General features: G+C 43.6%; 1 protein-coding gene across 1 annotated transcript in view; it reads left to right on the forward strand.

The window, feature by feature from the left end:
* The first annotated feature begins 796 nt into the window (after positions 1–796).
* ABLIM1 (actin binding LIM protein 1) overlaps positions 797–27,947 on the forward strand; it is a 317,067-nt gene continuing 289,916 nt past the window's right edge. Inside the window, exon 1 of the mRNA XM_050958982.1 lies at positions 797–1,185. Within this exon, the coding sequence (XP_050814939.1) occupies positions 1,173–1,185 (13 nt within the window). The 5' untranslated portion in view covers positions 797–1,172. The remainder of the gene's footprint in view (positions 1,186–27,947) is intronic.

Genomic DNA, 27,947 nt, shown 5'->3' on the forward strand with positions numbered 1-27,947 from the left:
AGTAGGCCCACTTTGCTGTTGAGGCTTTGCCCCAGCCTTCACTCCCATATAGAAGAATGAGCTGAATTATGTTGTTCAGTAGTTTTACTGAAGGGTTACATCTGTCCAGCGGTTTCTTTATGGCATAGAAAGTCCACAGTCCTGCTGCTTTTATAGTCAGTTGGAAGCTCTCTGAGATGTTTATGATGAGACCTAGATATGTATAATGTAGGGTGTGCTTAATTTCCATGTCTGTCTGTTAACATTTTAGACTTTTGGGGGCTTTCTAATATATCCTTTTTGTTTGTTTTATTTGTTTTTTTCTAGGCTCACCTGCAGGGGATTTATATTGAGCTATATTTATGTTGCATATGCCCATTGTGGTGTGTGCACCCTCTGCTGCTGTGACTTCTGGCATATGCCCTGATCCCTCCTACTGCCTGCACACACAGAAATCCCTTGTTACAGATACATGCTTCTGCTGCACAGGTGTGTGCACACACACTTATGCAGATTCCTTCTGCTGCACGAGTACAGACACAGATCTCATCTCTTGCACCTAGAGACACACACACACTCGCACATACAGATCCCTTTACTGCCTGGGCACACAGACACGTGCAGTGCCCTTCTCTTACCCACACTACACACACTAGTGCAAATCCCTTCTGCTGCAGGGGCGCACACACACACACACACACCCCTCCCTTCTCTTGCACACCCAGAGCGCGCACACACACGTGCTCTGTTCTGCAATCAGAGCCCCTCGCTGCCTCCCCCAGCTCTGCGCTTGGCCCAGGCAGCAGGTGCATTGCGGGGAGCGGCTTCCCGGAGATCCCTTGGAGGGTGGATGTCCTGATCTGCTGCCGGGTGTCGCTGCCCAGCCTGCAGCACTGAGCGGGGGGAAGGGAAGGAGGGAGGGAGGCAGCCAAGACCCGCCCAGCCCTGGCCGCTCACTGTCTGCATTGGCTGCGGCTGCTGGTGCTATTGTCCATGGAGCGCCCTGCTCCGCTCTGCTGCTCCGGGGCACGCGGCAGGCAGGTACCAGCCCGCTCATCTCCATCCCCGGCCCATGGGTGGCTGGCCCGCAGGACCACGGCAGCGGCAGCAGCTGCTCATCTCCCGTCTCCCCCACCCCTCCCTTAACCACCGAGACTCGCTGCCTCCCCCCGCCAGCTGCCACTGCCTGAGCCATGTCTGCGAGAGGTGAGTCTCCGCCGGGCTGCATGTCGCCCTCCCAGCCGGGGCTCGGGGCGAGAGAAACCTGCCTCTTGAATGGAGCCGAGGTGGGGGGGCGGAGCGGTTGGCATTTGCTGGGGCAGCTCCGAGGAAATGCAACCCCGAGCCCATTGCAGTGCACTGTGCCAGCAGCTCCCTCGCCAGAAACTTTGCTGCAGATTTGCTCTCTGAGATGCGGCGGATCGAATAGGCTTTGCTTGACCTTGGTGGTTTGTGTTTCTTTGCTCTGCTGCTGCACACGAGTGCCCCGCTCACCTCATTCAGCCAGTGTGGGGTGGGAGGGGGGTCCTCATCGCAGGCTGTTGAAGACAGTTAAAGGTGAGGTGAGGAGAATTATTTTTTTCTTCTCCCTGCCTGGTACCATTTTGAAGCTCGGTGATGGAAATATGCCAGAGCTCGATGCAGCAAGATTTAAAGCTGCAGAGCATCCTTTAAAAATAGAGATATACACCTGTAGGACTATATTAGTGAGACCTTGTTAGCCCTGATTTGTATTTTGTTTCTGAATAATTTAAAAGCTACAAGCATAAAATAATGGGACTAGAAGGAAAGTGTGCAGGGAGGAGCAATTTCTACGTTTCCTTTTTAAAGAAGACATGAACATATTTATAGGGCGAAAAGGAAGGTGATGCTGAGTCTGGTTTTATAGTAAATCAGAACTCAGTGGTTACTATTATTAGTGACATATTAACAGCTCAGCCATCGCCTGACTACTGAACATGGTTGCTTTATCTAATTTTTAATGTCAATAACAGCAGGTTAACACTTTTTATAGAAATGTGCACCTGCCCTAACAGAAGCATTTTAAAGTTTTAGACCAAATTTGCATGATTTCTAATGGCAGGAGGCTTAAATTTGAGGCTCTTCCTCATCCATGTGTAAAGTCTGACTCCACATTTCTTTTGCAATGAGCAACTCAGCCCTGAGTAAACGCAGAACCTGTCTCATCTCAAATGTTGCTGCTTCTGATTTGAGAATTGATAAAGGCGTGGCTGTTTAGAGTTTGGTGCTTTGATTTTGTTTGGTTAAAATTAGTGCCCATTGAAGAATGGGGGGAAGGAAAGCAGAAAGTTAAGGATCTGACTCACATCACAACAAACAAAAGATATTAACAACTTCTCTTTTGCCTGGGGAAAAAAAGAAAATTTTAATAATAGATAAGTAAAATGTTAGTTTAAAAATGCACCCAATAGCTCTTTACGTTTAAAAAAAAATTGCAAAACGATGAAGATGTGGTTAACAAACCAAGCAATTTCATGATTATTGTGATGCAGCTCATGTGCCTGTCCCTAGTTTTCTCCTAGATCTTTGTTTTTTAGTCATCTTTCCTGGTGTTATGTACACAGGAGCCTCTAACCTGCAAGCTACTTTGCATGATTGAGGTTCTGTGCCGGCAAGGAATGCTATTGACTTCAGTGGATCTCTGTGCAGTTGTAAGGACCCACATGTAACAGCTTACAGGATCTTTGAGGCCAGAGGTTGTAAACTCTTTGTGGCAGGGACTGTGTCTCTCATATGTCTGTAAAGCACCATACCATCTCTGATATAAATGGTACCGGCTAAAAATAATCACGATGTATGGTGAAGCCCTTAGTTCAAGAAGTATGAAAACATATAGCCCCTTGAAGTGCCCATTTTTAATGGTCTCTAATTCTAATGGAATCCAATTTCTGTCGTGAAGTTTCATTGGGGAAAATCCTGGTCTCAAAGTCCTGAAAACAAGGATGAAGGTGGGAGGGGCAGTAGGATTTGAGGACTGCATGCAGGAAGTTTGCAACACCAGCTCTGTGGTGGCTCCATGAGCACTAGCATGTGGAGGGTTGGGGAAGATGGTTTACAGCTGAGTAGATCCTCTGGTCATTTCCCCCTTTGCCCTCCTGCGTACCCCGTGGAAAGAGGCATAACATATGTGGACACTATTGCAGCCTTGATGAGCCTAAGACCGCTGGTAAGAAAATACTTTGACACCTCAGAAGGGGGAAATATGCCTAGTGAGTTGGCGGGGGTGCCATTTCATAAAGAGGGAGCACACTGATTTCAGAGAGAGAGTGAGAGAGAGAGTGGTAACAGAGCATGCAGCAAGTCGCTGAAGCGGGCCTCAGACCTGGAAAGAGCTGATTCCCCAGAGCAGAAAGGAGAAGGTGCCACCTGTGGTGAGTGGACCCTGTGTTACGCAGCATGATATAAGGAGGCAATGTAATGCCGGTGGTGCTGGCTTTCAGAGGAGAAGCTAAACTGTGGTGGTGACCACATGAGGTCATTAAAGATCCTGCAGCACTCTCTGTAATCTGTTAATGGTACTATTTTGGCCAAATGCCACGTTGGGTGATGTTGTATTAATTTAGGTAGACTATATGGACCAAAGATGTTAACAAGACCCAGTCACTGTCCAGCTTTAAACAAGGTATACAGAGTATACAGAGACCTCAGCCTGCTTAGTATCCTGGCAAACACACTGTTAAAAATCACTCTAACCTTTTATTAAAGATATAGAAAAGAAGGAAAAACAGGTAAAGCATTTGAAATGTAAAATAAGACTTTAATTTTATCAATATCCCTTGTTTCCTTTCCCTTTCACTGGAGAGCGTTTTTAGAAGGAAACTCCTCCTTGTTTGATAGTCTCTTTGATGGTATCAAAGATGGTAATAAAAAGTGTCCTCTTTTTGGAAAAGAGAAGACATTAGTAGAGATGGGCTGGAGCTATTGTTTTTAAAGTCTGATCCCATTTCATCCCAGGTAGTGTTTGGGATTCAGCTGGAGCCAACAATGTGGCAATGTCATCTGGGTCCCTCTCTCTGGACCTTGTCTGGTCAGGACATCTCTCAGAATCAGCATGTCGAACGTGTGAGATCCCAGGAGACAGTGGGGATGGCAGCCATGCTGGTGCAGCTTGCCTCAGTAGCCAATTTTTCTCCTCAAAGTTTCTTCCTTTCACAAAAGGAATTGTGGGAGGAATAGCCCATCATCTCACTTTTTGCCCTCCAGTTAGCGCTAGTTTCCAACATACCAACATTTGTTTTACTGATTTCTGGTTCCACACTTTGCTTGCTTACTCAGCATGATCTTACCACAGTCCTAAAATTATATCAATAATCCTTGTTGTTTGCACCAATTCAGTCTTTCTGTCTCTCTTTTATTCCTTTTCCCATCAGCATTTGTTATAGGTTATTGTGACATACTGTGAACTTTCAGGTATGATTTACAATTGAGCTCACAATTAGTGTAGATTTGTAGGCCCAGTTACTGCAACAGTCACTAGGGCCAACATTTCCAAAAAACTGGGGCAGGCACAAATAGCCATTTGGGAAACCACCGAGGGGCCCAAGTGGGAGCTGAACACATTGGGGATTTTCTGATCTACTGTTCAGTTGTGCCAACATTGCCTGAGAGCTGTGTAGCTGGAACAGCTTGAAGGAGGGAGTGGGATTTGCAGGTGTGCTCTGGGTATCTAAACAGTATTTTCAGAAGAGCCATGGGGCCATCCAGGGTCCTGATGCAATACCCATTGGCATCATGGCAACCTCTCCATTGACTTCATTGGCCATTGGATCAGGCCACTGAAGGTGCTCAAAAGTTGGTATTGTCAGAGGTACTGATGAAAGTGATCACGCAGCAGCCTCTCATTGGTATCTCTGCCGTTTTGTGTACTCTGATAACAGGCAATACACAGAGTAAACTCCCTCCTCCCTCTGTCCAACACACAAGCAAGGCAGGATTCACTGTAGGTTTTTAGAAGAGCCAGGATGGAGGAAGTGGATAGGATTGAGCCCACAGAGGTAGACAATATAGTCATTCCATGAATAGTATAGCTCCAAAGTGGGAGTTCATGACTGCTGTGGCTGGATACCCAGCATCAATCCATGACTCTTGCATCTTGTCATCTTCCACAGCAGTTACCTAATTTGCAGCCTGAGTTCTCAGTCTCTGTGTTATGTTGGCAGAGAGGGTTTGTGAGCACTTGCCCAGCAGCTCATTCTTGAGGAAGATCATTGAAGATTCTGGGGTCATGTAAATGAGCTTCCCCCTGCTCCTCTCCTGCTTTCTGACATATCCCCCATCACCCACATCTACTCCTGTCCCTTCCACAAATCCTCTGCAGAGTATCCAAAGGAGGCCCTTTGAAAATTCCCTTCCACATTTCTAGCTACCTAAAATTACCCCTGCAGTTTCAGGACCTGTTCCAAAGCCCACTGGCATCAATGGAAGGGCTCCCACTGATTTCAATGAGTATTGAATCAGGCTGTTAGTTTGCAAAGATATTAACTTCTTATCTTAAATTCTTATGTAGTGTTGCTGTGCACTGTTCAACAACTGCTGTGTTTGGCCCTATACGTGGTTGCCTTTCAGTTGTGAAGTTATCCCTGTATATTCTTTTCCTATCTCACAACTGCAAGGCAGGGGTTAAGTGTTTGCAAAGAGCTTTAACATCATTGGATGAAAGACATTATATTACTTCACAGTGTTATCTTATGCCCTACTTGTGCATATTATCTCAAATTGCTTGAAACATGTCAAAAACACTTCCTCTCCTGGAGGTCTGAATCCAGGGAAAGTGTAAGTTTTACAAATAGATTGGGTTTTTTAGTAGTGGATTTAGTTAGGCTAGAGGAAAAAGGTGTGACAACTGTGCAGTCTTATCTGTTTGCTTTCCCATGGTCAAATAATGCAGATATTTTACCAACCTTTGAAAAAAGATTCCAAGAGAGTCAGCATGAGCCATTTTCAGCCCCAAAGGTAGCTTGTTTAAAAAGAGGAATACACCTAAAACCACACTTCGATGATTAGCTATGTCTCCTTAACGAGTATAACATCACAACAAAAGTAACTAGAAGTTGATAGAACCTGATAAGTGATATAGAAGCATTTTCAACTGGTTGTACTATGTCATGGGAGTGGGCGTTACACAGAACACAATGATAATGGTTAGCCTAGTACTCCATAATCCCTGAGTGAAGTAATGGAATTGCTTAGTTTGAAATAACAAGCAATGTAATATACAATGTATTTACATATCTGATTTAATGACAAGCACTTTCCCCTTGAATTATTTTTTCCTTGAGTCTCAGAACCAGGGTTAGAACCTGGGAATTCCTAGCTTCTGGTCCCGTGCTGAGACCACTAGACTACACTCTTATAAGCTAATAGTTGAATTTCCCCCTTAGGATGAAGTAAGGCATAACATACTCTGTTGTTTCTCCCAAGTATCATTTCTTATTTTATATGTACATGCTGCACATCACTTGCTTCTTCATTCCAGTGCATGTGGATTTCTGCTGAAGTAAACACTGCAGATCTTTTGGTGAGAAATGGAAACATGAAAGTGCTGGCTCCTATTTATGATAAAAACTAATTTTAATTCGAATTTTCTCAAGCTTCAAGACCAGCTCTGTCAGCTGCAAACAAGTGTGTGTATGTATATGTATATGTGCATATATATATACATAGGGCTTCTGCTGGCAGCACTTTGATTGATGTACATGCTGACCCGCACAAGCCTAGTTGCAGGGCTTTCCACAGACTTTTTTCTTCTGGGTTTGTCATTGTCTCAACAATATTGCACATGGCTAGTATTGAATCAGCCGTCCAGCAGGTGGTAATGTGGTCTTCCGCCCTCTTTTCCAATCTAGACTTCAGTGTCTTTCTGTCTGTCGGGTATTTTTCTCTCCAGCCTAATCACAGCCATTGCTCTTGAAGTAATGCACGGCTTAACCATTGGTTGACTGTCATTTACATGGAATCCTGAGGCTGGGAAATGCTATGTGTGGTGATGGGAAAAGTATACAATTCAAGAATGATGGAACGTATGAAATATACTTCCAAATCCAGTGCTTAAAGTGGAGGGTGAAAAAAATTGGAGGATCTGTTCTAATCTGGGAGCAGCATCTTTGTAAGACATTGTTGAAAGCTCATTCCTCAGTGACCCAGCTTGATTTTTAAATTTTATTTTTGCTGGGCCTGTGATCTCTTGCAGCTCCCCACCTTCCACCACACATATTTTAAGCATTAAAATAATTTCTAATAAATGATCTGCTCTCTGCAGAAGGAATGACAATCAAATTCTGAAGCGGGGGGTTGCTGATGTTACCCACTTTGTGCCATGAAGCTGATGGAGAAACAAAGTGGATCTGTTCAAGACCAGTAGAGAGATGGTGTTGAGTGTCTCACTTCAAATTCCCTCCATTTTCCCACCCCTGCTCCCCAGTTCACAGCCTCCCATTCTCAAGATATCCCTTATACCCACCATCCTCTGGTGGACTTGTCAGAGCCCCACTTCTGTTAATCCATTGAGGCCCTTGGAGGGGCTGCTGTTGAGTCATACAAAGCACTCCTTCCTCACTGGCTGCCAATATCTGATAATATAGTCTCCATAGCACCCTCAGCCTTTGCAAGCCGAGGGAGTGAGAGCATCCAACTAAAAACTGCACCCGAGTTTCCCAGAGTGCTAATACTAAGCCATCAGTTTAACTAATAATAATAGTTTATGCCTTGCCCTTGTAGGGCGCACGGGAGCATGGAAGGTGCAAGCTACTTCCCTTCAGTCCCTTCCCTTGTTCTCCCAAGTCAGGGGTGGCCATCCATGGTTGCAGTCCCTGCCCTTGCTTGCTAGCCCCTCGGTGTTGCCCATGCCTCTCAGACTTTCCGCATAAGGCAGAGAGGAGATGGGACCCTCTTCCTTTCTTCCTCCTCCATGGAGCAGAGAGCAAGCTGCACTCTCCTCAGGGGTGGTGTGGCAGCTGCACTGCCCCTGTGTTCTGGAAGCTCTGGGAGATATGTCCTAGTGCCTCTCTTGGGACCATGCCGCTCTGCTGTGCCCTGACACAGACTTGTGTCTTACTGGCCCAGTCTGACTCTGAGTATTTTTAGAGCATTTTACTTCACAAACATCAGCTTTATAATGAACTCCGGAGATGGATTATTTTATTTAATTAATAAAAACTAGTTAGAATTTTGAGGATCTGATAGCAATTTTGAACGCGAAGGTAAGACACCCAGGTCCTCCAAGCTGAATTAAATTTGCATGTTCTGAGTAAGCACGCTGATGAAAAGGTTCTAGGGGGGCTTGATATGGATCCTTTGAAGTTCATTGTTCCAGTTCACATTCAGCCCAGGTTGGCTGTGTATTGGCCTATGTAGAATGTCAGTCTTTGTCCAATTCCTAGTAGACCAGGGTCCATGTTAGTGAACAAAAAGACTTTAGTTTCCTGTGATGTCAGTCTGGCACTTCCCATGAGCGGGATGGCCCTAGGTAGACCTTGGGGTGATTCCATCCTCAAAGCGTCTCAATGTTTTATGTTCATTAACCTGATAGATACATACACAAATGGTTTAAGCTGCTTTTTTACAGCATATCTTGTGCCTTGTCTTGGTCTAGAAGTATAAGTTATAGAATCATAGAAATTATAAATGGAAAAGTCCTGTTAGGTTATTTGGTCCATCTCCCTGCCTCTTCAGGAGAGTTCCTTACTGTATGTTTTAGGGCAGTCTTTCTCAAACTGGGGTCCGAGGATCCCAGGAGGTCCGCGAAGGTAGTCCAGGGGGTTCGCGGGCTCCGCTGATTAACTTCTCCCTCTCCCTCCCAGCGCCTACTGCATGCTGGTGAACAGCTGTTAAGCAGTGTGCAAGAGGTGCTGGGAGGAGAGGGAGGAGCGGGGATGGTGCACGCTCGGGGGGAGGGCAGAAAGACGAGCAGTGAGGACTAGGCCTTGGGCGAAGGGCTGGAGGGGCCTGGGGCTGTACAGGTGGCTTGGGAGGCTGCAAACATTTTTACAATCAAAATGGGGGTCCTTGGGTTTCTAAAGTTTGAGAACCGCTGTTTTAAGGCATTTGTCTAGTCTATATTTAATGCCCCAATTGATGGGTTTCCACCACTTTCTTGGGGAGAATGTTCCGCAGCCTAATGGAACTCACTGTAAGGGTTTTTTGTTTGTTTGTTTATTTCACACAATTGTCCTAAATATCCTCGTATTAATTTCATCCTGTAATCCCTGGGTTAGCTAATTCCTGTCTATCCTTCGTGTTTACTCTGTCCAAAAACTTGTAGTCAGTTATCCTTTCCCCTTCCCCCCACCCCTGTTCCTGAATTCATTGAAGTCAGTAGATTCAGAATCAGGTCCTGTGTTGTCACTTAGGCAAATTATGCATTCTGGGAACTGATCGTTCCAGCCCTTTAACATTCAAATCTGGTGGAACATTTGTTTTGATGGGAAAGAAGAATGAATTACTGATCTATTAGACTTTAAAATTAATATTTCTCTTGGGTTGCTCTTTTGTTTAACCTCCTGCCCCTTCAGACTGATTTCACGTTCTTTTGAGATTAATGAAAATTAGTCCCAAATGAATGGAAAAAATGGTATAGAGGCAAATGGCAACAATAAGAGGAAACTGGGACAATGAAGTAAAATCTATTTTAGATGCACAGCTTTGAATAGATTTGCACACAAGGAAAATAAGAATCAGCTTATGGATGGAAAGGCAGGCAAAATTGCTTTTACAAGTTGAGTGAAAAATACCAAAAGCTAGCATGGGGCTTGCAATCTCTGAAATCAGTCTTCCTGGGATTTGTCTCCTCAGTTGTTTTGCTTGTAATGGATTTGAAATGAATCAACACTTCATTTTGAATCATATCTGTAAATAATTGAAAATGGAAACCAGTTCTAAATTCTCATACTTTTTTAATTGCCCCTTAGTTATGCAGTTTGAAGGCCGAAGCTCACAATGGAAGGCAGAGTTGTGTTTGTAAAATCCTGGGACCAGTTCTTGGTGCTTAATATTTTATCATTTTGAGTTTTTAGCTGGGATGTCTTTCCAGGCAACTGAACATCATAGTGAAAAACCAAACCAAACCACCCATCCTGTAGCAAATACTGTATTAATATTATAGTCAGTTGTAAAGTGTTTAACCATTATTGTGCTTTAAAGAAGGAATTTGCTCATCCTTAGATGATTTAGTGCAATTAAAGGGCCCAGTTCTGCAAACTCCACTGAACATTGTGTTTACTGTGGTAAACAGTCCCATTGGCTTGAATAAGGAACTAAATATTTTGCAGGATTAGGTGTAAAGATTGGACCAAATGGATGAAATACAGTAATGCATTTCTACCACTACAGACTGGGATCCCTGTTTTATCCCTTCACCCTAGATATCCCAGATTTTTAGAGTTATGCCATTGGACCAGTTTGTGTTCAATATTAATCACATGACCTTAGAGTCCTCTAGCTTCACTACAACTACAAGAGAGCATATGCTTTCTGCCTCTGCTCGAAATTATGTACACTTCTATTTTTTTGAGGTCTGCACTTTTAAGTAAAGGATCTGTTGATGTGAATGTAAAAAAGACTGAAGTGCTAATGTACCATAGCCTTTTGTGAGACTGCTGTGCTTCTACCACCAGAAGGAGAGGTGGTGGGATCTCCCTTCTTTATTTGTATTGTTGCTATAAGAGATGGGCTGTAGGGATATCTGTACTATACAACTGTGATTTGCTGAGGAGGTATTGCTGTAGGAAGTACAGAAAATAGCATTTCAGCAGGTGATAAACTAGGCTCAGGGAAACTAGACAAACCTTTTCAGTTCCTATTTCAAGGAAGGTAAAGAGAAACAAACTAGTGAGCTGTGAGGTATTGATTCTTCAAAAAATTTAAACATGTGCTTAACTCTCATTGGAGTCAATTAGATTTACGCACATGCTTAAAACATTCTGCCAGATCAGGACCTGAGTGAATAACGTTAATCTGTAGTGAGAACATTCTTTATTAACTAAACAGTATATTGGAGTGCATGCCACTTTTTTCATGCCAACTCTTGCAGCATTTCTTTTGTTTCATACTCTTGAACTTTCCCCTGGTATCGCACTGGCACATTTAAAAGTGATCCTTCTTTAGAGTATATCAAAGGAGGTGGTTTTAATCACAATATGCACAACAGTCAGTAGGAAAATTTGCTCTCTGGTTATATGATAAGGAGTTTAATTTTGTTGCTTTCTTACAGATGAAGTCATTTGCAAAAGTCACGGGCAAATGACTCTATATAGTCATAAAACTAGATACTTTTTAATTTAAGGTGGTGAACTAATGTCAATGTCTCCAATACATTGGTGATGTTTATTATTTACTTTTCTATATTTGGGACCCTACTTTAATCATTTTAAGTGTGTCATCATTTTGATTTCTTCCAGTGGGAGTTCTGTATGAATAAGGATTGTGGGATTTGGCTCAGTAAAAGGACTCTGCTGTAATTACTGTTACCGTGAAGCTGATTTTTGTTGCCATCATATCAGGCTGTTACATAGCTTCAGTGATCAAGACAGAAGTCAGCAAACCCACTATTCAAGCTGCGGTTTTCTTTTAACTCGCGAGGAAAGGTTCCACTCTGTTTTTGGCATTGAAAAGTCTAGGAGCAGTCTCCAGCCAAGTTAGAAAAAGAGCTGAATCCCGATTAACTGTCAAGGGCTGCAGTGGAGGAGAAATCTAAGCTAGTGCTGTGAAAAGTTTGCTTACAGGAACTCTTATTTTTTCCAGGTCTTCTTGCACAGAAGATGTAAAATATGCCAAACTATTTACTTCAACGCTGTTAGTTTTGCACTTTGGTTAGTTAGCTTCAGAGGAACTCCTGATACGTATAAGGTCTCTGCAGTGTGAGTAAGATTCTGGGGTGCAAAGAAAGAAGAGACCATTGTAGGGCCTGCCACTTCTCCATTGAAGGCAATGATACATGATCCCGTTGAGTTCAGTAGCAGCATGATTAGATCCATCTTCAATAAGAGAATATGTAAAATGAAAGTTACTTGACTCTAGACTTAGCGAGTTGAGAGGAATGAAAGTGAGAGAGAGAGAAACCCTTCCTGCCTTGGTTATGTGGAAGGAAAGTTGCTTCCCTGATTGGTCCACCAGAACTCCAGATGTACTGTACGAACCTTCCTAGTCAATTGTTGATGAGTGATCCAGAGGATGCTCGTCTATTACAGCCGCAGCCAGAATCTGTCTCCTCTTTTGCTCAAGCTTTAGAGACTCATGTTTACAGCTTTGGAAATGCCTGGCTTGATTCCTGGTGTGTCAACCAAAATGGTGGCTGTCACAGACGTCTCTTGTAAATCTAAATAATTAAAGCCAACAATCTCCTTAAAGTTACATTGAGTGTGGATGGGAATCCAGCCGAACACACTTCAAATAATAATGTTTTCATGCCTGTTAAAGAAATCTGATGTACTGTTGAAGTGTTGATGGCTGCAGGGCTATCTTGACTCCTTTATTCCAGTTCTTCAGTCATATGCATGTGTGAAAGTGAAATGTTAGCATGTGTGTCTGTGTTCAGACACTTGTTCTCTCCTAGGAGGAATATTGGCAAAATATTTCGGTCCACTTTTTATATTTAGAATGTAATTTTACAGTGTTTGTCGGAAAGCAACACTTGCATTTGGACATGAATATACCTGGAGGCCTGATAAAAGAAGAGAGAGGATTGAAGAATGTAAGCGGAAGACGAACTGGATCTTAGCAATATGTGAAATCAAATGGGTTTTGTTTTCTTTAATTTAAAATAATCCAAGCAGTAGAATTACTAGCCCCCATAAAAGAAATCTATAAATTTCTCTGCTGTTTTTTAACAATGAATAGAAGCATAACACTGATTGGACCTCACTGAAATTGTGCTCAGTTTGACCTCTTGTCATATTGTCACCTGTTACTTATTTTTGTTAATATTCCTCTCATGAGTAAAAATACAGGCGTTCAGTGCAGATTAGAGTGTGTGTGTGTGAGAGAGAGAGAGAGAGAGAGGGACGGGGAACAGTGCAAGGTGGGTATGGAAGAGTTCTTTTTTGCTACAGAATAGTTTTCTTTTTTATTGAAATTGGAATTTTAACAATTTAAACAAGACAAGCTATTTTTTTTAAAAAAGGTTAAATGAAAAAATATATTCTGAGAAGACAATAAGAATAATAAGTAATGTGGTTATTCAAAGCTGAATATTTATAGTGGTTCAGACATCTGAGACAATCTGGAAGTGCTGGGGTTTTGATCTCTGAAGAAGAGTTATAAAACTTCAGTCATAGTTGAATTGACAGATGCTAAGAACAAAACAACAAAAAAGTGCCCTATTTTATACCTAAAATACTGGATAAAGCTAGAATAATTGAGAAAAGAATTTGATTAGGATTTAAGGATCTCTGTAACATAAACTGAAGTAACCTCAGTCCAAAAATGTTGAAACATTTTTTTCTCTTTTCTATTACCAGCTGTTCTGATATTCGAACTAAACAAGAGAGGATGTATTATGTATGTATACATGATACACATTAGGAGTTTCACGTCTTAGACCCATAAACATTCTGGATAAATAGATTATATATTCCTGCAAAAAAAGGCTTAAATTTTTAAAAAAAGCTTATCTGGCATGTTAGCCTTTCTATCTGTCTGATAATGGCATGTTAAAATTATAAGTAATTAATATCAGTTAATTTACTTTTGCTGCCGTAATAGCATTATAATATTTCTTTACACTGTTACAGTGTATTTATGAGAATTTTAATGACGATGTCATTTATTGTAGAGTAGCTGTGACATTTTTGTCTTCCCTCAAACAAAACAGTTCTGATCACACCTTTATTTTTAAAACTTTATTACTTCTGGAGAAGAAGAGCAAGAGACCAGTAATGCAAAACATTATCAACTAGTTTAATTTTTAAAATAATGTTGAACAATCAAGAATCTTGCCTGATATTTCTGGGCCAATTCTGTTTTGAGTTCCACTGGAGTCAGTCTAGCATAACTTTGCTAGCTTTGATGGAGTTACTCTAAATGATCACTGATTTAACTCAAAATAGACTTTGGCCTTACCTCCGTAAGATAGATGCAGAAAGTTAATATCGATCTAACTTTCACAGTAGCAACTGGAGAGAGATGATTTATTTGCACAGTTTCTATTTTTAAAACTAGAACTGGGTGAAATTTTTCAGTGGAAAAAATATATGAATTTATGAATTCATATTGGTTTAGCTAAATTATTCATCTTGAAAAAACAAAAATTCCAAAAGTTACAGCATTTTGAAAGTGAAACACTTCAATGTTCTGACCTTTTTGTTTTGGAATTTTCCTTCAATTTTATTTAGAAAAAATGCAAAAATATTTAAAAAAATCTTCACAGAATCTAAACAAATCATTTTTTGACCCTAAACAATTTATTTTTCAATTTATTGATTCACTGAAGTAGTTTGTTTTTGGGTCAACTCAAAACTACTTGTTTCTTCACTAATGCCAGCAAACCAAAAACCAAAACCAAAAAAACTCCAACCCCCCAAAAAACTAAAAAACCCCAAACTGTTGTTCACACAGCTATTTTAAAACTAAAAGAAACACATAAGTAAAAAGCCTCTTTCTGGTGATGGTTTGAGATTTTCAAAAATGCCACAGTGCCTTCAAGAGCGCAAGTCCTGATAACTTTCAGTGGCTGCTTTGGTGCTTTTGAAGTTCCCACTGTTTAAATAGTTAAAACAGCCAAAAAGTTGGCGTCATACAGTGGTCAATGTTAGATTTCACTGTGGAGAACTGGAAAAGTGGAGTGGAAAGAGAAGGATCTCCTGTGTGTTTTCCTTATGTTATCCTCACATAGTAACTCATCCTTACCTACCTTCTCAGCACCTAGATAGTGTGATGACAAATGTTTAGAAATATCCAGGGAGATCTACCTGAGAGGAAGGTTGTGAGGATAATTTTATGTTTCTGCAGATCGCTGCAGTGTAAAGCACTATAAAAATGCTATGTGTTGTTCTGTCCTTTTTCCTATCTAGTACTATAAAGTATGCAGAGAGAGCTGAAATTTCCTTTGATAAGACCTGGTCTGTGTTTTGGATGATAAATCCCACTGAATTTGTCATGCTGAAGGTTTGAGAGGTTGTATGACTTGTTGGAAAAGCAACCCCCTAGAGACTGCTTTTGCGGATGCCAGAAGTTCACATTTTTCCTTTCTGCAAGACAAAAAAAGACCAAACAAACCAGTGCAGAAAGATGCATTTTATGCTCTGTGCATTAGCCCCACTCCATAGTTATCAGAAGCAAAAAGACTTTGTCCCCTAAGGGGGTTTATGAATTCTATCCAGCTTGCTATTTATGATGTTCTGGAAGTATTTTTAGAAAACATTAGCAATGGTGCTGAAGGGGACTCTTTATATGGACTAATTCACTAGGCAGCAGGCTGAAACTAAGAAGCAGGAATTACAGCGCCGTAGTAACAACAAAAATTCCAAATCTTTTGTTGATTATCTATAGATAGACTCCAGTTATTATTGAAAATAATTGAAGAATGATAAACATGAGGAAGAAGATCTATGTGTTGACTGCAAAGATTTGAAAGATGGATGAAGAAATCTTAAACATTCTCTGAGCTTCTGAGAATGAGAGATGTCTATGTACATGTGAGAGAATAGCGGTAGAGAATTCATGAAATGCAGTCCCGAGGAAAAACCTATGTGTATATCTGAAACTTTCCAGCAAATGTCCAGGGCTTTGCACACTTTGACTAGGGTGACCAAATGTCCCAATTTTATACGGACAGTCTCAATTTTGGGGGCTTTTTCTTATATAGGCACCTATTACCCCCCACCCCCGTCCCAATTTTTTACACTTGCTCTGGTCACCCTAACTTTGACAATAGTGGGTCTAATTCTGATCCCCCTTACACTGCTTTAAATTTGAAATAACGTGTGTGTGTGTATCTGGATACCTAAGAGCAGTGAGAGAATGAGCAAGTAAGAGAAGGCTCTGAAGCAAAGGGAGGGGGGAAGGCATGTGAGAGTCCTTCTGGAAGCAGAAATTTCTAGAGACACAACCAGAATTGGTGTTGAATACAGAGAAGCTGCTCCAGAATAAGAGAGAGAGGATTGGAGAGTGTTTTGATAAGGACCAATTTATCTAGTGAAATGTGCTGTAAGTCTCTGATTTAAAAAGAAAGTTAAATTGTGTGTGGACTGGTTTTGTTTTTTTTGTGTTTTTTTTTTCATGCCTCAAGATGTATAATGATCTATTCTTTTGTATTCTGGAATAACTTTTCTTAGGAATCCTTGTAAAGGCTTTAGGAAAAGAAATCTACTAATTTTTAAGTTTTGGGGAGGAAATGATTAAATTAGAATAAGATCGAGTGGCTCCAGTGCTCATGGGTGTAGTTCAGTACCAAGCAACACAATCTGTGCCATTGCAGAAAAACTGAATGAAAATGTCACTGCTGAATGCATGGTGAATTCCTCTCTAATAATGCTTTCTTTACACCTCAAATCGAGTGCCAAAAAGGAATATTAAGACTCTTGTAATGAGGTCTATTAGATTTACAAAGGGGAACAGTATAAGCCCTGTCACTTGGGACATTTTGAAACTGTTACCAGGAAGCAAATAGAAATCATACTGCAAGGGACAGTCCTTCATTGGCTCACAAGGAATGGATCTGATGATCTTCTGACTGGATGATCTCCATCTCTAACATCCATGATAAGCCCAAAGATGCAGCCAGAAGCTGTTTTTTTGGGGGGGGCATCATACAATAGTTATTCTTTTTTGCACAATATAGTGAGCTCTAGAAAATGGAAGATAATGTGATAAATCAGCATGAATAATCAGAACTGGATAACCCACCATTACCATCACTGCTGCTTTAATGCTAAAATGATGATTGCACATGACTTTATTAACAGCTTCAGACTTGACTTAGATATATTCCTGAAATGTTTTTCTTCACTCCTGCTATGCAGCTCCATTTTCCCGGTGTGTCTTGATGGTCTAATTCTTGGACATAGACGTTGCATAGAAATGCATCATGTGGCAAATGTATCATCGACAGAGTTAACGTCTCAGAGTTTTCTCTTACTTCCAGCAGTATTAATGTCTGACATCTGTGGAGGTAGAGTGCACAGGCACCAAGAGGAGAGGATGAATGCATGTTTAAAATACATTTGAACATGTCTGGTTGGACTTTCTGTAAGTGAGGATCCTCATTGATTTTTCTATTCTATACTCAAGAAATGATATGCAGCGTGGAATGGAATAACTGATGGCTACTGAAGTCTATTAATCTTCATTTCCCCCTTTGTCCAACAATTAGACTCCTATAATGTGAGGCAACTTGATATGAAGACTTGAATGCAGATGCATCCACGATTGTCTAGAGCTAATGTTTGTGTGTTCAATAAGCGCGTCACTCTAAATATCAACATTGTATCAATATCTGTATCAACATTGCAGAAGTTCAAATCATTTTCTTTCTTCTGCTTCTCTTCCTGTGATGGGGTGTACAAACTCCACTCTTGGCCTGAAGGGGTTAAAAGGACAATATGGGGCCCAAGTAGCCCTGCCCCTCTGAACCCACAGAGCATGCTCCAGCTGGAGAGGAAGGTTATAAGGGAGCAGCAGAGCTCAGTCAGATGGGGGAAGACAGATTTGTCCTGATGGGTCCTGAATAAGGGTGCTGAAGAAGCCTCCCTGTGGGACATTGGACCGCATGCTGAGTCCAGTTGGGGCTGATGGTTTAGTTGGCTTTTCTTTGTCTTTAGTTACCTTATATTGGTCTTGGAGCTGTGGCAGAGACACAGTGGTAGGAAGGGACCCAGGAAGGGTATCTCCGAGAGCACTTCAGGGTGCCAGGCATTGCTGAATCTCGTAGAGCCTGGGGTCAGAGCCTGGTGGGGCGGGAAGGCCTGGACTCCTATACCAACTGCTCCTGCTTCTGGTGAGGCATGTACCCCATTCCAGTCTCACTCCCTTTCTGAGAAGAAGAGCGCAAGGACATTGCAACCTGAGGGGAAGCTAAACCCATCCTCCAGTGAGGAACTGGACAGAAAGGCCTTCCTGCTGGGAGGTGATATACCTGGCCCTCTGAAAGCTTTATTGCATTTCCTTTAGGAAACTGAAGCTAAAAGCCTTCCTAAATGGAATATTTTCCTTTGTCATATCTGCTTCATGCTTCAATCAATAGCTGTATGTTGGAGACACCCAGAGCATAGTAGTGTAGAATACCGGAGGTCAGACAGACACAGCAATTTGGTCTTTCCTGCTCTAAGCACTTGAGAAAATAATTAGCAAGCCTTTTATTTCTTATAGAAAATCTAACTTATTTCTTGACTGAAGAATGACCAGTTGGAAGTGACAGTAATGGGCAGAGAATACATTGAGCACAAATGGTCTTTCTGCAGGTAACAGAGCTCTCTGAAAATGAGCTAGGCTGTAATGACTGAATTCTGCTACATTGGTGTAAATGTAGAGTAACTCCACTCAGGCCAAATCCAGAGAGCTGGAGTTGGACTTGTTAGTTTTAGGGTAATAATTTGAAGAACTGTGGGAGTTGGAATGGTGGGTTCATTTCTAACATGCTGTGCAGTTAGAGATAAGGGTTCAACTAGTTTAGCTATTCAGTATGAACTTTTATTTCACAGACTTTCCTTAAAATCTGTTAGTTTGCTGTATATGTATTCATTGGCACAGCAAGGGCCCCAACTAATCTGTGTGTGATTTTTATATAACATTTTAATGAGCAATAAATGTATATGGGGGGAGGGATGGCTCAGGGGTTTGAGCATTGGCCTGCTAAACCCAGGGTTGTGGGTTCAATCCCTGAGGGTGCCATTGGGGGAACTGGGGTAGAAATCTGGGGATTGGTCCTGCTTGGAGCAGGGGGTTGGACTAGATGACCTCCTGAGGTCCCTTCCAACCCTAATAGTCTATGATTCTATATGGTTATTAGTTGCATTTATAGATTCAGAAACTACACAGATCAAATATGCTTTAAGGGATGCAGGAAAAGCAATGTTACCCACAGGAGAAAAGTGCTGTGTATCCAAGTCCTTCCCAGAGATAGTTAAGAATTCCCCATTTACAAATAAGGAAGCAGTGGCACAGCAGAGTTCAATGGCTAACTTATGGTTACAGCTCAATTTAGTGCCCTAGATGAGAGTAGAACCCAGCTGTCTAGATACCTACTCATGTGCCTTATCTAGCAGACCATGCTACATCTTCTCAGATGGTCATACACATTCTGGAACATAGGTTTGAATCTCTGTGCTATTTCTAGAGCAAGGTGACCATTGTATGTAAGTTCTCACATATGATTTACACAGGAGGGTGAGACAGAACTGGGAATTGAACCCACATCTCATGAATTCAGTTCACTGCCTTAACCAAAAGACCAGCCTTCCTCCCTCAGAATAACATGGGACAAATTCTGCTCTGATAAATTTGATAGTCTCTAAGGTGCCACAAGTACTCCTATTTTTGTGGATACAGACTAACATGGCTGCTACTCTAAAATCTGCTCTGAATGTCACTCAGGAGTAGCTATATTGACTGCATTGAAGTCTGCTCCTTTTGCAGCACTGAGGGCCCTATTGTCAATTTGCCAGTAACCTGAAGATTCTTACTAATTTGTCCATGTATTATGTAGGGATTTTAATCAGCTACTGCATGATGAGGTTGGCTGCAGTTGATGACAGTTTCTGGATTCTCACTGCTATAACTGAGAGCAAGATTTGGCCCTGCATCTGCAAGTTTTATGCAGATGAAAAATCCATAAATCAGCCTGTAACACTGCAGCCTTCTGCCTTTCAGTGATTTTTTGGAAAATAACCTCTGCTTTAAATGTGCTTTTGCAAGCTGACAAGAGACATAAAGTCAGGGTTTCTCAAACAGGGGTTGCTGCGTGTGTAGGGAAAGCCCTTGGCGGGCCGGGTTGGTGTTTTTACCTGCCCCGTCCGCAGGGCTGGCCGATCACAGCTCCCACTGGCCGCAGATCGCTGCTCCGAGCCAATGGGATCTGCTGGAAGCGGCACAGGCTGAATTCAGGTTACCCCCAGCTTCTTTTTTTTTCTAAGCAGAGATTTGGCAATGGCTGAATTCTAATTTATCTGACATTTGGCCATCTGGAGCTGAGCAGGGCTTTAGTCACATGCCTTAACTGTGTGTGTAAAATGGAGCAACATGGGAACGAGGGGCAAAATTCATCTCTGATGTAAATCTAGTGAAATCAGTGGAGTTACACTGGGGTAGAATTGGGGTTTTCAAGTATCAATTTGCTGTACAGATGATTGGACAAATCCTATCTTGCTTTCTCAGCTATAAGGTAGCCTTGTGGTACAACGATGGGGCGTTCTATGTAATTTATGAGTAAAGTGAATGCAAACAGAAGTTCGGAAAGACTGCCTGGTGTTTTGTTTGGATTGATCTGGTACTTGTCTGAAACTAGCTAAGTCGTTGCCAGTGCTACATTGTCTGAAAGCCGAGCCATCTGCAGTTAGAACAGGGGTCAGCAACCTTTCAGAAGTAGTGTGCCGAGTCTTCATTTATTCACTCTAATTTAAGGTTTCGCGTGCCGGTAATACATTTTAATGTTTTTAGAAGGTCTCTCTCGCTACAAGTCTATATATTATATAACTAAACTAGTGTTATATTGCAAACTAAACAGGTTTTCAAAATATTTAAGAAGCTTCATTTAAACTTAAATTAAAATGTTGATCTTACGCTGCCAGCCCGCTGCTGGTCTGGGGTTCTGTTCGCCTAGGCCAGCAGTGGGCTGAATGGGGCCTGCAATCGGGACCCCAGCTGGGAAGGATCTGGCAGCCAGAACCCCAGACCGGCAGCGGGCTGTGCGGGGCCAGCAGCGGGGACCCGAGACTGACAGTGGGCTGAGTGGCTCAGCCCACTGCCACTCAGGGGTTCCATCTGCCGGCTCCTGGCAGCCGGCATCCCGGCTGCCAGACCCGCTCACCCCGCTGCCGGTCTGGGGTCCTGGCCCTCCCCACATACAGTGGGTACCTACCTTCTCCCTGGTTCTGGCCCATTCTCTTCCCCTCTCTGCACTGAGCTGAGGGTGGGAGTGGACTGAGCACAGGGCTGGGGGTGGAGGGTCTGGCCAGAAGCTAGAATGAGGGAGGGGGCTCAGGGTTGGGGCGGGAGGTTTGGGTGTGGGGGCACTTACCTGGTCAGCTCCCTTTTGGTGTGAGAGGTGCAGATGGGAATGTGGGTGGGGGGGCAGGAGCTCCCATTTGGTGCTCAGGGTGGGAGTGGGGATCTGCAGGGTGCATGGAATGTCGGAGGGCTGGGGATGTGCAGGGTGCAAGAGTCAAGGCAGAGGGCGGGGGGCATGTGAGGGGGGGTGCAGGTGTCAGGGTAGGGGGGCTGGGTATGTGTGGGGGTGCCAGAGTCAGGGCTGGGGTCATGGGAGGGGTGAAGGAGTCAGAGGGCTGGGTGGTATAGGGCTCAGGGCAGGGGCCTGGGGCATGTGTGTGTATGTGGGGTTAGGGCTCAGGGCAGAGGGCTAGGTGACTACCCCTCCGCAGAACCCCCAACCCCCCCGCTCCTTGTCCTGACTACCCCCTCCTGGGACCCCACCCCCTATCTAAGCCTCCCTGCCCGTTGTCCTCTGACTGCCCCCCTAGGACCCTACCCTCTACCTGTCCCCTGACTGCTCCAACCCTTATCCACACCCTCGCCCCCAGACAGAACCCCCTGGACTCCCATGCCTATCTAACCGCTTCCTGCCCCCTGACAGGACCCCCAGAATTCTGGACCCATACAACCTCCCTCCCCCGCTCCCTGCCTGCCCCAACCCCTCTCCACACCCCTACCTCCTGACAGCCCCCCCCAGAACTCCCAATTCATCCAACCCCCCACAGCTCCTTGTCCCCTGACCCCCCCCTCCAGAGACCCCACCCCCGGACCCTCCTTGCTCCCTGTCCCCTATCCGCCCCTCACCCCCTAACAGACCCCGGGACTCCCATGCCCCATGTACCCCCGCTGGTCCCTGACTGCCCCCTCCAGAGACCCCTGCCCCTAACCACCACCCCCATCCAACCCACCCTGCTCCCTGTCCTCTGACTGCTCCCACTCCTTATCCACCCCCGGACTCGGACCCCTTACCACGAGGCTCCCCGCTCAACCGGAGTTTTGTCGCAGTTGCACGCGCGCGTGCGCGCAGCCCCATCCCGCCCCTCAGAGCGCTGTGCATGCCGTGGCCTTACTCTGGATGAGCGGGGTGCGATTTTCTCTCCACACGGAGCCAAACTTTGCCCCACGGGAGCGCGCAGCCTTGGTCCCCAGAGTGCAGCGCACCCGGCGGCAGGGCTCCAGGGGAAGGCGGGGGAGGGGCCGGCGGCTTGCTGCGCTCTGTCCGCACTCCGGGCCGGCAGCGTGGACCCTGCAGCTTGCCGCGTCGGCAGGATTTTTAATGGCACACTGGAGTCCCGGCAGGCTCCAGCATGCCATTAAAAATCGCCTTGCGTGCCATCTTTGGCATGTGTGCCATGGGTTGCCGACCCCTGAGTTAGAAGGAGTAAATTGCAATCACTCAGACCCCTGCAGAAAAACCCACAGGGGGAAGTCTGTGTGGAACTCGGAGGATCTGCTAGAGGTACAAAGGGCTACCTTTTCAAAATACAAAAGCAGGACACATTCAGGAGCCCCGCCCTCTCCATGACACAGAGCGGCACCACAGGGAATGTGGGACAAATGCTGTCCTGGAGTCATTCAGCCCGGAAGCGGGACTTGACATGTACACAACTGTCCCATTGGAGCCATACTGACACAACTTTCCCACCAGGGAGTCTGTATTGGAGATGACTCCCCAACATGGCAGAAACCCTGTACAAAAGCAAATGCGGCCTCGTTTTAATCCTGGGCAGAGTTACTGCCAGTTGCGGGTGAAGAGGGATGGTGTGTATTGATCCTCGGACTCTCAGAGGCAACAGAGAGTGGTGTTGTGGGAGGCAGCTGACAAACTCCAATGAGAAATGGGTGTTCTGCTTGCTTGGTGGAATCTGAGGTGACAGCATCTTCCAGGATCTAGGCCTAAATGCAGAGCACACATTAGTCCTTGTGAGTCCCCACCTATTCCGACAGCTGTGTAGCCTGGTTCCCTTCTTTGGCTTCCTTAGCAGTCCACAACAAGTCTCTGTACCATCCACAACAAAGGCAGCACTGGGCGTAAATCTAAGGCATCAATCTACATGATGCTTTTGTCTGCACCAGAGGAGTGTAAATTTTAGTCTGCACAAGCATGTTGCATGCTAGCTCGCCTGTATGGACCCTCCTGGTGTGCTGAAAGTTCCTTAGTCCATGTTAACACAGTACAATTTGAAACAGAACAACATTAATGTGCACTAGGAACTTTTAGTGTACGCCAGTAGGGTGCACATGGGCAGTTAGTAGACATCACACGAGCATAGACTAAAATTTGCACTTCTCTGGTGTGGACTAAAGCACTGTGTAGATGAGCCCTCAGTCTGCAATCTCACTGCTTTGAAAGAAGTTGTATTCCTCCCTCTTTAAACTACTTTCACATAGGATCCTGTGTCCTCGGCTCCCAACTTTGTGGCTCAGGCCATCCCCATCTGCTACAGTGTGTTGCTTTTGTGACTCCTCCCCTCATCTATCAACTCGCCCTAGGAGTAGTCTCAGGTAGGGAAGAGAGAGAAGCTGGCATATCTACACTGCAAAGTTACGACGAAATAACTAAAAGGTGTGAAGTTAAAGCACATAAATTAAAGTGGTTTAAACTGTTGTGGACACTCTCAGCAGTGAAGTGTATTTAGTACACGGTAACTTAGTTCCCTTAACTTGCAGTTTAAACAGGGGTTTAATGTGCTTTAACTTCACACCCTCAGTTACTTTGTCTTAACTTTCCTGAGGCCTGCTCTACACCTAACTATGAGATTGACTTAGCTGCATTGCTCAGGACTGGGCTGGTACAGTATAAGTAAGGAGAAACTTTGAAGATGATAGGGTAAATTAGGCCAGTGTTTAGCCAGCAAAGTTGTTATTACTGGTGGCAGTGGGTGAGCACAGCCTGAGTCTCCAACCCAAGGTGGAGTTTGAAGGAATGGTAGTTTGAAAACTATATTGTTACTTGTACCAGACCCAGTTCCATCTGCACTTTGATAGATAAATATGGAACCCAGCATTTTTATGAAGCAAACCTCTCTCTAGCCAAGAACTAGAAAATACAGTGAGCACATAGGGAAAAGGGTGTGTTTTACTTTGGACGCATTTATTTAGATGGCAAAGACAAGTTTTCAGCTTTTTGTCTAAAAAAATAAGTGGGCAATTTTACAGAGCTCCTTGTCGGCATAGAATGGCACTTTAAGAGCAGAGCATTTTCTCCTTTTTTAGTTCTGAGGCAGTAGCTGATATACCCCAAAACCCAAAGAGCAAACTGAAGGGACAACCCGTCGGTGGTCTATTTTTGAGGTTATGCTGTACTTTGTGGAAATGTTGCCATGTTCTTCTTTATTAAATGGTTAACCCCACTTTATTTACTTTTCTATCACATCCCCTAAGGTCAGTGCACTTCCTGGTTACAGTTTTAATGAGGCAGCACAGTTTTTTCTCCTCTAAAACCAGTGTAAATAGAGAACATCCAGGAGCCTTCATTGCCTAAATGTTGCTAGCGCAATGATCTATTGGCAGCTAACATTTGAAACTTGAAGCTAAAAACAATTCAGCAGATGGGGCTTGAAGGTCATCCAAACACAACTTCAGACCTGCTCGATTCTGCTCTCTGGCGTATCACTGGTGTACAGCTTAGGAATGTGGCTAGGCTTTTATTAGCTACCAATTTCCTCCCTCAGCAGATTGCCTAGTGCTCTGGTGGAAGATGAGGGGAAGGTGAGGGAAAGAAATTTACAGTGTTTTTCTTGCCAGCTTATTTTTTTAGACCCAAAGCTGGAAACTTGTCTTTGCCTTCTAAATAAATGCGTCCAAAGTAAAGCACTCTCTTTTCTCTATGTGCTCACTGTATTTTCTAGTAGTTCTTAGCTAGAGAGAGGCTTGCTTCATAAAGATGCTGTGGCAGATGTCTTTCCATCTTTTCAGGAAGCAGGGAAACGAAGCTGTGCTGACTGGGCTACCAAATGGCAGCTTTTAAGGAAGCAAAAGCCTGGATTTATAATGCAGTACTGACTGTTCATTAGTACCTGTGTACCTCAGTGCAAAGGGCCTGGCAGTGTTTGCATTAAGGGTGTAATTCACCCCTTTGCACAAGGTTAGCCCAAGGGCTACGTATCCCCTAAATCCCACTTAAGCCTTCTTCTCAGCATTGCTAAACACACTGATAAATATGACCTGCTATATATGGCCCCGTTTAAAAAAATTATACAGTTTTTCAATGACGTGAAGTGCAATCACCTTAACCAGTTGTGCCCTGACATTGCATACACTGTTAGCCTCTACACTCATTGAAGTTTGGAATGTCATTAGGAGAGAATTGTTTCAGAAATAAAATCCCAAAGGCTTATGGGATCGTTCTGTAGGTAGAATCTTTGAAGTTTTTTCCGAATGATTAGTCATTACACTACTGTGTAAGAACTAGGGAAAATGGACTCATTCCTACTGTAAATAAATAAATCCTTTAGTCTGGATGGGCCATTTTTGGGCCAAACTCTAATGTTATTATCAGAATGAGTAACATTTCACTGTCTGAGGGGTCCCACTGATTTCAGTGGAATCTAGTATTTAAGATACTACTCAACATGACTAATAGTGTCAGAATCGGTCCCTTTACGCATGAACAGCTGGACGTGGACATATCATCTTGTGCTGAGCATTTTGAAGTGGGTAGTTTGCATGCTCATCTGTCACTGTACTAAGGTTTCTGAAATGGCTGCTGACTTGTTCCTTTGTGAATTCCTATGTGACATATTTTGTTTCTAGGCAACTTCAGAGAGTCCAATTTTGCAGTATCACAATGTCATATTTTTATTTTTATTTTTCTTCACTGAAACAATATATAACTGTTTCACTTCAGAGGCTTAATGCCTGAAAAATTTAAATAACAGACGTTAGTCACCTTGCTTAATGTGCCCTTTGAGGGCACTTAGATACTACGGTGATGAGTGCGGTATAAGAACCTGTGTAGAACAGAAAAGAGAAATTGTTTTTGTGAAGAAGGTTTAGTTTAATGAGGTTCTCCCTCACCTCATTTCTTCCTTCCCACCTCTTCCAGTTGGTGTAGCTGCCCTCTGATTTCTGTTCTGTTTCAAAATGTATCTATTTCTCCTCTGAATGGACTTTAAAGATGCCCAGGAAATAACAAGGTGACTCCACTGAAACAGCAGTTCTTGGCAAATGCCCTTACTCACCAGGTTAAGATTAGCATTAAGCATATTAAATAGCCAAAAGGTACCATTTTAGTTGGTTGTATTTTTAGGTCTCCTGAAGTTGCAGCTGTCCTGGTCTAACTTCAGGTAATGCAATACCAATGCACCATGCTGTGAAGTGTGGAAGCTCCGTTGGACTATGAAGAAAGCTGAGGGTCATGTAAATGACTTTTCAGGGGAAAAATCATGTTGTCATTTGAATTACTGTCGTGCCAAGGAACCACTGTCATGGATCCTGATCCCATTGTGCTAGGTGCTGTACAGACACAAAGAAAGGGTGGAGTGAGAGCCTTCCTTGCCGCAAGGAATTTAGAATCGAAGTACAAGTCAAGAAACAACAGATGGATACTGGCAAAGTGGGGGAGTGCAAGGAAACAATGAGACAACATCAGTCATCATGTTAGGAAGTGGTCTGTGCACCCCAGCAGTGCAACTGCTGTCAAATTTTTTTATAGGCATCATCCCAAAGGAGAGTTTTGAGAAGGACTTTAAAGGGGTGTAATGAGGTAGCTTTGTGGATGTTTACTGGGAAGGCCTCAAACATGAGTTGCAGCAAGGGAGAGAGCACAAAAGTACTAGTTTGAAAACATCAAACAAGTGGGAGAGGAGACTGGCAGTGTGGGCTGATCGGAGGCAAGCATGATTTTTCAATGCTTTTAATAATGAAAATGACTCTGGGAAATTGAGCTGAAAAACACCTGATCGTGCCCAGGCTGATGGCTGCATTGATTTTGCAGCATGATGCATGTAAGGCCATCAGATAGAGTGGGAGCAAGATGACTTTGTGTTTAAGGGACTTAGAAAGGTCTTGATTTGTGATGAGTGGAAATTCTGCGGTCGACTTTCAGTCTTGGAGACCTGGGGGTTCAAAATCTGAAACTCTAAAACAGGAGGGTGACACACACAGGACACGGAGCCATTGGGGATGCATTGCAGGCTATCAAAGCTGTGGAAGAGAAGACTCTAAGGGAGTAATTAGGTGCTGAGTTTCTAGACCATAGGATGTGAATGAGGGATGTATAGGGCAGTTGGAGATAAGACTAGGAAAGATCAGAGCTGTGCAGGGCCTTGGAGGTATTTGAAGTGGAAGGAAACAGGAATTCAGAAAAGGGATCCCAGGTCAGAGCCACACAGCCAGTGAGTGAGGAAGATAATTTTATAGCAGCAGGAAGAATAGATTTGTGGGAAGTGATAGAGTCAAGGAGGTGGATTCAATAGTTGAAGTGATTGGGGCCAGGGTTTTAGTTGAGGAATGGAGCAGAAGGGATGAATTTTGAGAGACTGCTAGGGCAGAACTAGCAGGATTTAGTAACAGCATGGCTGTCAAGGAGACAAGGGGAATGAGTCCTGATATGCTTTATAGCCAGTACTACAGCCACTCACCTGCAAGAATTACAGATTTGAAGGGGGGCAGGGGGGCAGACACTTCACTTTTTAGGTTTCAGCTGTGGACTTTTTGCCTATGATTTTGTTGCTTAAATGAAGGAAATGGGGAAAAGCTGTACATTGAACCCAGCTGCAGTGAAACACAGCGGTAAATAAAATGCAGTCTTAGTTCCAACGGTTCTTTCTTCTGGGGTGTTTTATGAGCCCAGCAAAGTACCTGGAGCT

This window comes from Gopherus flavomarginatus, chromosome 6, assembly GCF_025201925.1.
Source record: "Gopherus flavomarginatus isolate rGopFla2 chromosome 6, rGopFla2.mat.asm, whole genome shotgun sequence".
NCBI lineage: Eukaryota > Metazoa > Chordata > Testudines > Testudinidae > Gopherus > Gopherus flavomarginatus.